Below are 9,781 nucleotides of genomic sequence, written 5' to 3' on the forward strand. Positions count from 1 at the left end.
GATGAAAAGACAAAGATAGTGTCATATTTCTATTCCATGATGAAATATCCATAATATATAGCTATTCAACAAGATCCATACCAAAACCATATGCTCAGTTAATCAAGTGTTCAAATCCGGTCAAAGCATAATAATGGCTGATTATCAAACTTAGTTCACTAAAAAAAATATCAATTTCAATTAGAATATTCAAAACTCACCCCACAATAACAATTCAAATTGCAACTACTCATGAATTCCATTTTCTTTTAAATTAATCCAAGGACAAACCAAGAATAAAAATCTCGCAATCAAAATAAAATTTTATCAAGTTAATGGAGCATGTTGTAAGCATTAAAAAAAGACCTCTTTTAATTTTTATATTATATTGCTGCTTTTTAAATCAAAATAGTCTGGTATGTGGATAGTTGGATTATGAAAACTAATTATGATCTAAGTGGTGCACCAATGGTCATGCCCCTCCTTTTCTTGGGAGAGTTTTTAAGTTCAAGCTTTAGATTGGTGCATCACCAAATATTTTAATTTAACATGCAAAAATATGCTCGTTTTATGCTAATGCAAAGCTTTCTTCAATTATCAACTCTAAAATAGGAGGAATATCTGGCCAAAATGAAAGCATGAAGCAAATTGATGGAAAAAAAAACACAAGTTACTCGGTCTCTCACTTAAGAGCATTCGGCATTGGATCATGCTTCAATTTTTTAATATATTTTACTTTCTTTGAATCAAACTCACCACACTGGTTAGGTAAAATAAAATATGTTACAAAAGCAACACTACAGGAAAAGTTGGCTATCCTGATATTTATATGTCGACGCTAGGTAGAAGCGTTGATAATTTTGGCTCCAGCGTCATAATTTGCCGACGCTTTGAAATAACGTTGGCAGACATAATATTACGACAACACTAGATAGCGTCATGCAAAGTATAGTGGCCTTGTCAGAGGCCAAATAAAAAAAAAAAAAAAAGGTAATACTATGGGATAACAAACTCAATAAACCATGAGTAATACTATGGGAATTTTTTTCCCCTCTCTGTGCATGCTGATTTTAAATCGTCGCACAAGAAAATTGATAAAAATTCCGGAAATTGCACAAATTGGGGCAAATTGGCAGCGGTGGTACATTTTGGTTCGTTGATCCCTTTCTTGGACGGCGATGATCTCGTCGCAGCCCCATCGGTGCTTCCCAGATACTTTCCCGCCAAAATGCGACGACGAGTCGCATCCCATGCTCCGCCCACTTCTCGAGCGACGGGAGGGATGGACGTTAACGAGGAAGCCATGGCCTCACAAGCGAGCCCTCTTGGATTTCTTGGATCGGATGTAGGTTTCCTTGTCGTTTTCTTGTTTGAATGGACTCTAAAAGTGTCTCCTTTTTCGTGATTTTTATGCAATTTTCGTAAGATTTTCAGGTGGGTAAGGGGGTTATACCTGAAAGCCATAAGGGGCAGGGCATGATCCAGAACCAGAAGAAGCGCCGCCACCTCATTGTCGGCATCGACGACCTTCGCAACTTCAGCCTCGACTTCGCCCGGTGGTCAAAATCTACCCTTTCCTTACCTATTAGAACTCTGTTTAAATCTGTGTCTAAAATTGCTTTGTTTGGTTCCTCCAGTCTTTGCAATCGATGCCCTTTTACCCTAATATGTATCTCTGTTCCGATTTCCTTATGTGGATCCCCTTTCTTTAAATCTTTATTGCCCTCAGGTTCTTTGGATCTTGTGCAAACCTTGTGAAGATACCAGATTTTTATAGTGTTTGGTTTTATTGGTTGATTTCGCTGACGGAGGTCACTGGCTACATGGAACCGAAATACCTGAAGGAAGGGGAGCGTGTGCTTGCTGGCTTCAGCAGATCTTTTGGGTTCCACAAAGTCACTCCTAGGGATCTTATGTCCTCCTTCATTGGTTCCATGGTCTGCGTTGAGGGCATTGTCACCAAATGTACTTTCTAATTCCAATCCTCAAACCACTGTCAATATAACGATTCCTTTTCAAAAAGAATCAAATGCTGAACAACTTGGTAGCATGCAAAATTGGTTGCTTCTATTAATTAAATTGTTGAAGTTTTCGATGGTCTTTAGGTTATAATCAGATAGCAACTTAACATGGAAGATCAGGTTATGCATTTTAGTGTCTATTCTGAAAAGTTTGCTAATTGTCATGTGCTAATAGATGGCAATTGATGATATTTGGGAATCTGTTCTCGCTGTGAGGTGGATGTCGTATTATTCGAGGTTGGCTGAAGTGGATCCTTTTGGAACAAATTATGGACATCTTCGATGCAAAAAAGATGGTGGCTCATTTTCATCCTCAAAAGGCATATCTGAGGTCCTGAAACCTTGCATATCTATATGATCCAAAATCTAGTTGATGTTAAAGCATGAGAGATTGAAGGCTTCAGCTTCAAAACTTGTGCTGTAATAGAAAGCAAATATTTTCATCATTTTTAAGAAAAGTATTAATTATACATCAAATGACTTGTTATAAACTGTGACACATGTTGTACACTGTGACACATGTTATACACCTACTATACATCTAGGCTTAGGACTATTCTGGAGTTTTACTTTATTTGGAGTAATATCATGAACTTCTTAGTTCTTTGGCTGAATGAGGACCTTTATATAGCCATTACTCTGATCCTTGTACCATGTAATTGAAGTGGGACCTCATGGAAAAGAAGCTTTCAGCTTTGATCCTCTTTTGCTTAGAGATACCTAGTTTTTATATTTTTATCGGTGTTTGTGCTCTATATTTTCTTAAGAGTTCAATCTAGTTTCAAGAGTATACACACAACTATGAATTCCTTATAAGCATACAGAAATGAAGACTACGGTCACCCAAAAAGAAGGTTCTCGCATTTCAGAATTGTGTTGATTATAGCAGGGATCATCCCTGGTTTTTTGCATATGCTTGTGATACTTTCTCTTAGGAGACAGCATATGAAGCCCTTTAATATAACTTAGTCATTGAGTAACTTATGACCTTAGATTTAGAAACATCTTGCCGCTAGTTTGTTAGTTGTGACCATGAAAGTGCTTGAATTCATTCATTTTTTCCAAAATAATTGCTATCCTCTTCTCTAAGCCTACTTGTGGTGTATAAATACTGATTACATTTATAATCTCCTAATCTAAAGCTGATTTCATTGTTATTAATCTATCAAATATCCTTTGTACATCCGCAATTTCATCCTTTATTTTCTTATCCACCACTATTCTGCACCATTTCTGTTATTATCCTTACCTACATATGATAGTTTATATCCATCTCCCATATTCTTGAATTTACTACCTTTTCATTTAGTTTCTTATAAGTAATCTATATTGATTTTCCCATGTGTTATTGTATCTACTAGTTCTTACTCTTTTAATAACAGATTTAGATGCACTTAATTTTTCGGTATAATGATGCTGCCCATGTGTAAAATGTTCTGTGCTTCTGTTCTACAGTTTTTTGTAATAGTCCTAACTGATTTGGTGCATGCAGGTTGTGCGTAATTGCAGGAAAGATTTCTCCAATTGATGTAACAACACATCCCTATGACGTGTGAGTAAGCTGATATTCCCATACATCTATATCCCTACCAAGGAGGTAGTTGTTATCTTGTTGATGCCTCTTTTTCATTCTCATTTTAATATGCATGAGTGAAGAGCTAAAATGTGCAAAAGAATACTGGTGTACAGGTGACTCCTGTTTTGCTGAATAAGAGTTCTGGTTTATTTAAACTAGATGTTTTTTTTTTTTGAATATTGAAAAGGGGCACATTTCTAGTTAGAGAAAAGTTGGTAGAATCAAGAAAGAGCAAATTATTAGAAGCTTGGTAGAAAATAATTTAGTTTGAAACGGTAAGAGTTCTATTCAGCCTCAAAAATTGGCAATTCAGTTTACCTATAACACTACAAGGAACTTGTAAAACACTCTTGTCTCCAAATGCAACATACCACCTAATTAATTTCCAAGGTCGACTAAAGAGAGCATTCACTAAGCTGACATGTAGTTATTTCATATTATAATAGTTTCTTTGCATTTGTGTGGATCTGTGCGGGCGTGTGTTTAGTCCCATATTGGCTATATATTGGGTAGATCTTGAGTACTCATACAGGATTAAAGAACCCAAATAATACCTTTTAGCTAGTCTTTTTGGGTAAGGTCTTGGGTTATTACAAATTATATCAGAGCAGGCCTAGCCCATGGACCATGTGGACTAGGGGACACCACTGCATGGGTCTATTGGGGCTGATGACGGGCCGATCATTGCATTTATGATTGGATTTGTGGCACCTGTGAACTTATGAATGGATCTGCATGGCTTCGGACCCTTAGCTTGGCGAGGACGCCAGAGCTTAAACGAAAAAAGTATATGAGGACTCATGCGAGTTTATTTAGTTCCACATTGGCTATGCACTGGGTAGATTTTGAATACTTATGTAGAGCCAAGAAACCCAAATAATACTTTTCAGCTAGCTTTTCTGAATGAGGTCCTGGGTTGTTGCAGTATTTCTATTCCATATCCTTGATTTCATCTCCGCTATTGTCAGCGCAGCCCAATGGCATGAAGAAGCACAGCTTGTCCAAGGTGATTTGCTACTTGCACAAGCTCCACCTAACTTCTCTAATACAGCCATACAATTTAAAATCTAGCACGCAATCTTCTCTCAAAAATGAGATGAGATTCTTTTAAACGATATTGATAGCACAATCAATTTAGCAAATCTGTATCGCATGATTACCAAACAGCTTTTGCACATTCCCCCATCTGATTAGTTGCTGAGGACCCCACCACCTAAATCTTTACACATAAATAGTTGTGATTTGGAAAGCAATGCGATCTCTGATTATCAATTCTGGCTGTTCTCTCATTTTTTCATGCAAGACTGTCATAAGATTTAGTTGAGTATTTGCTGATATTTTCTTGTCCAGGTTCCTTCTCTTCTCTCCTCCTTTCTAGGATCCTGCAACTGCTGGGGCAACTAAGAGGCCTACCTGCTGTGAGTTAACACTATTCAAGCCAACCAAAGGAGAGCTGGAGTTGGAGGTGAAGGCAAAGTTGCAAGTAGATTACAACCAAGTGGTACCAGGCGTTGCTGACCTGACGGCCTCCCATTCTGAAGAGCTGAGTAAAAACAAGAGCCAGTTTCACATGATGTGTTTGCCCATCTTGCAGTTGCTATTGGCTTCACCTTCCCCTGACATGTCAATCTCAGCCAGCGCGAAACCTGTATTGCGTTCCTTCTGCATGGGGACATTAAGATGGGGTGTATGTTTTGTTACTATCATCCCTTGGACTATAAGTTAGTGCATGCCGGCTTTTTTCATACCTCGGTTTAGCCACTGTGATTTTGGCTGGCCACTGCACGGACGAATTATGGCTGTGTTCTTGTTGTCATCTCACATTGGTGTAAGAAAATATAAAACATATAATTAAATCTATCTTATCCTATTAGTTTAAGCTTTTAGGACAAATGGTGATTTTAACATAGTATTAAAGCAGAGGTACTGAGTTCGAACCTCGGTGAGTGGCCTTTTCCTACATGAAGGCTTGGTTACATTAGGCCTTTTTCAAGCTGAGTAATAAGAAGAGATGATCCCAAATGTCAACAATTGTTTGTGGCTTGCAATTATAATGATTGGAATGTTGGTTTGGGCATTCATAATTTGTGCTTCCATGTACATACATTTTCAACTTATCAAACCGATGAAATGCCTGGGTTCGTGTGCACTGTTAGTTTTTTTTCCCCCTCTTTTCTTATGCCTATTTCTCTGATAAAGCAGTCACTTTTTTGGTGGATATGCTTCTGTTTTAGAACTAGAAGAGCTAATCCATCTGCCCAACAGGGAGACATTGGACTACGGTCTCTTCTGTTCCCATGTCTTGCGATGATTGCTTCTCGGCAGGCCCAACTCAGGTGTTTTCTTTACCTCGCCTTTTTCTCACCTTTTCTTTACCATCAGGAGGCCATACAGCTCAAGAAGAAAACAGAACTGCAGTACCCCATTCATTCTCTTGTAGTTTATCGAAGAAATACTAATTCCAACTGCTTTATTTTCTAATTAACACAAGCCATGTTCTAAATGTTACTTGGTTAAAGCTTCCGCTAGGATACTATGTGGTTTACCATTTGTCGACAAAGCTGGCAAACAAAAGGATGTACATTGCTCAGTGAAGGCAGCTTGCTTTGCCATTTGCTTTTGGTTATTTTTCTTTACTGTTACTGATGGATGTCTAAGATGTTAGCCTAGATGCACAAATATAATTGATAAATTAAATTTCTAATATTCAAAAACATTAAATAAGAAGAATAAACTAATAAATAATTAACTTAATAATATATGTGAGATACGGGGCTGAAGTCGGCAGCCCTCGCCGACTTCAGCCCCGATTCGATTTGGGAGGAACCGGAACAGAGGATCGCGATTGCGATCCTCTCCGGCTCCTCCGGGGGACAAACGGGGCAAGGGTGCCGCGGGATACCCAGTCCATCCACGGCCAATTCACGGCCGCAGATCTCGCTCAACCGCCGCGAAAATTCATGGCCAATTCACGGCCGCGGATCTCGTTCGACCGCCGCGATTTTCGCGGCGGAGGGCCGTTACGATGGGGCGATAAAACCCCATCTTTCCTTCCCATAGGGCCACCTCCGAGCTTCTCCTCCTCTTCCTCTCCCTTCTTCTTCCCCTCCCTCTCCTCCTACTTCTCAAGTGGCCGGTGCCGCCTGATCACCGTCCGAATCCCCTTCGCAAGCCTTCCCCTGTTCTGAGATCCATCCCCTCGGTTCCGAGCGCCGCCGCCGCTGCTAGCTGCCGGACCGAGCCAAGATCTTCCTTCCGCCGCCTCTGCCACCGCCGGTAAGCCCTCTGCCTTTGTGCTCTTCGATCTTAGCTGGAGCATGCTTTCCTCCCTTTGTTTTGGCCCCATGAACCGAGACCCTTCTCGGTTGATTCTTGACCCCGGCCACCGCAACGGCCGCCGGCCGTCATTGCGGCCGGCTGGCCGTCGACTGAAAGGTGGCCTCTGGCCACCCTGCCGATCCCCCTTCCTCTTCCGTTCTCCCATCTCCCCTGTCCATGGGGAGCTGTTGAGGAAGAAGGCCCACTGTGGGCCGTGAGCACTTTAATGGGCCATTGGGCCTTGTCCACTGCAGGCCCAACTTGGGCCCAGTCCACTGCAGGCCCAACTTGGACCCAGTCCAGTCCGGTTGGGCCCAGTGGGGCAGTACCCTTGTGGGCCCAACTTGGGCCCAATCCACTGCAGGCCCAACTTGGGCCCAGTCCAGTCCGGTTGGGCCCAGTGGGGCAGTACCCTTGTGGGCCCAACTTGGGCCCAGTTCAGATCCGAACCCGGAACCTGAAATCTGGAACTCGAAATCCGAAACTCAATAGTATTATTTTTTATTTTTACTTAGCTCTGAAATTAACAAAGAAATTAATTAAATTTAAACAGGTGAACCTGATCCGCCTACCTGAAGTAGGAGTTAAGCGAGAAGAGGTAAGTAACTTAATACTTCAAGTGTGATTTCCAAATTATTTGATAAATTAATTTAAATTTTGATATAAATTTTGTATTCTGTAAAATGGGTCAGACATATTAAATTTTATTTGAAAATTATGTTGTATGCTCTGAAATCCGTAAAATATGATTGGATAATTTATGAAATCTATTTTTCTATATGTATGCATTCTAAGCATGGCTATGATCTGTTCTGTTCTAGCCCTGCCAATGGAGATTATACATTGGACCTGTCGACTTGTAATCTGTGAGAAACTGGTTTCGACACCGCACCACCGGTGATTAGAATAGAGGTTTCTGGACACCGTTGCCACCGGTGACTAACAATAGTGGTTTTGGCACCTTGTGCAACCCATGCCACTGGGTTACGTGGCCGTAGCCTATCATGTTGAGATTCTGGTATCAGATTTTTAGAAAAATAATAATAAGTTTTGAAAACAGTAAAATGATGTTATTTATGATTTATTCCAGTCATTATCTTGTATTTTAATCTGATATGCTCTGACCCCACTTTGGGGTATTTTGTTGCTTACTGGGCTAGTATAGCTCATTATTCTTTTTTTCTGTTTTTCAGATCCAGAGGCTTGATCGCACGGGATTGGGGAGTGCGTTAGATTTTTCGATAATTTCTTCAGTTATTGGCATTTCAGTTAGATTAGTTTGGACATTTGAATTATGTTGGCATATGCTATTTTAAAATTTTGTAAGATTGCTTTTGAATGACTTTAATTATTTATGTCATCTTTAAATATATGTGATTGCTTTGATATGATCTGCTTCCTTGCACGCCTGTGCGGCCCGCCGTGCCGGCTTGCGGCGTCTGCCGCGCCTCAGGCTCGGGGCGTGACAGATTTGGTTTGTAACAACCCAAGACCTCACCCAAAATGACTAGCCGGAAGATATTATTTGGGTTCCTTGATCATGTATAAGTACCCAAGATCTACCCAGCGAATAACCGATATGGGACTAAATACACGCCCGCACGGGTCCTTACATACTCCTCCCGTTTAAGTCCTGGCGTCCTCGTCAGACTAAGGGTTCAAATTCATTCAAATCTAATAACAAACACCACAATCAACCCGTGGTCAGCTCCAATAGATCCATGCTGCAGTGTCCTCTAGTCTATATAGGTTATGGGCCGGGTCCGCTCTGATACCATTTGTAACAACCCAGGACCTCACCCAAAATGGCTAGCCAGAAGGTTTTGTTTGGGTTTCTTAATCCTATATAAGTACCCAAGATCTACCCAGCGAATAACCGATGTGGGACTAAACACACGCCCGCACGGGTCCTCACATACTTCCCCCGTTCAAGCCCTGACGTTCTCGTCAGGCTAAGGGTTCAAATCCATTCAAATCTAATCACAAACACCATGATCGGTCCGTGGTCAACCCCAATGGATCCGTGCTGTAGTGTCCCCTAGTCCACATAAGTTATGGGCCGGATCCGCTCTGATACTATTTGTAACAACCCAGGACCTCACCCAAAATGGCTAGCCGGAAGTTATTATTTGGGTTCCTTGATCCTGTATAAGTACCCAAGATCTACCCAGCAAATAACCGATATGGGACTATATACACGCCCGCACGGGTTCTTACAATATAATAATAAAATGAACAAAGAGAGAGAAGATGGCCTGTGGATCGAAGCACGCTGATGCGTTGTCCCAGAAAAGTTTATACCCTTCACGCACGGGTCCGCTGTCACAGATCTCCTAGAGATACGACGACCTAATACAGAACCATGTCTTCCCCGTCAGTACACCTCCAGGAAAGAAAGAAGAGCACATTCACGCTTGCAGATAGCTCAAAAAAAACTTAGAAAAATTATGAGAAGAAGAAAAATTTTCTTTATTTCTTTTCTCCCCAATGATTTCTAGAGCATTTTTTATCTAGACGCTTAGAATAGGGAGAAGAGAAAATTTTGATTGTCGTTTGAAATGATCCCCAGAGCCCTTTATATAGGCTCAAGCATGTCAAAAGAAGCAGATTTTCCTTCCACGGATTGATGATGTGTCTTCTTGTGCTCCTTTGATCCTTTGGCTTATTGCATCTTGGCCGTCCATATTTTCTGCCTTCTTCGAGGAGCATTTCCATGCTTGCTTTTGCGCTGGATGCATGACACTTGTCATGGCCTACTTCTTTTGGGAGTTTTTTCATGTTTGCTCCCTTGCTTATGCGCGGATGCTTGTCACTTGGCCGTTGACCAATTTGGTTTTCAAAATTTTAAAATATTTGATTTAATTCAATAATCCCCCACATAAATTAA

At 40.9% G+C, this 9,781-nt stretch overlaps 1 protein-coding gene across 2 annotated transcripts; it reads left to right on the top strand.

The window, feature by feature from the left end:
• The first annotated feature begins 1,421 nt into the window (after window positions 1-1,421).
• On the top strand, window positions 1,422-5,552 carry LOC120108220 (DNA replication licensing factor MCM3-like). Of its 2 annotated transcripts, XR_005509682.1 has the most exons (4): window positions 1,422-1,538; window positions 1,709-1,944; window positions 3,493-3,552; window positions 4,927-5,552. XR_005509682.1 is itself a non-coding variant. In XM_039121795.1 (3 exons), the coding sequence occupies exons 1-3, from the start codon at window positions 1,456-1,458 to the stop codon at window positions 3,501-3,503; spliced, it is 330 nt and encodes a 109-aa protein (XP_038977723.1). In that variant the 5' UTR covers window positions 1,422-1,455; the 3' UTR covers window positions 3,504-3,714. The 2 variants fall into 2 exon arrangements, 1 of the variants encoding a protein (XP_038977723.1); XM_039121795.1 differs by lacking the exon at window positions 4,927-5,552 and having other exon boundaries at window positions 3,493-3,714.
• Window positions 5,553-9,781: the final 4,229 nt, after the last annotated feature.

The sequence above is a fragment of the Phoenix dactylifera genome, unplaced genomic scaffold, assembly GCF_009389715.1.
Source record: "Phoenix dactylifera cultivar Barhee BC4 unplaced genomic scaffold, palm_55x_up_171113_PBpolish2nd_filt_p 001230F, whole genome shotgun sequence".
Lineage (NCBI taxonomy): Eukaryota > Viridiplantae > Streptophyta > Magnoliopsida > Arecales > Arecaceae > Phoenix > Phoenix dactylifera.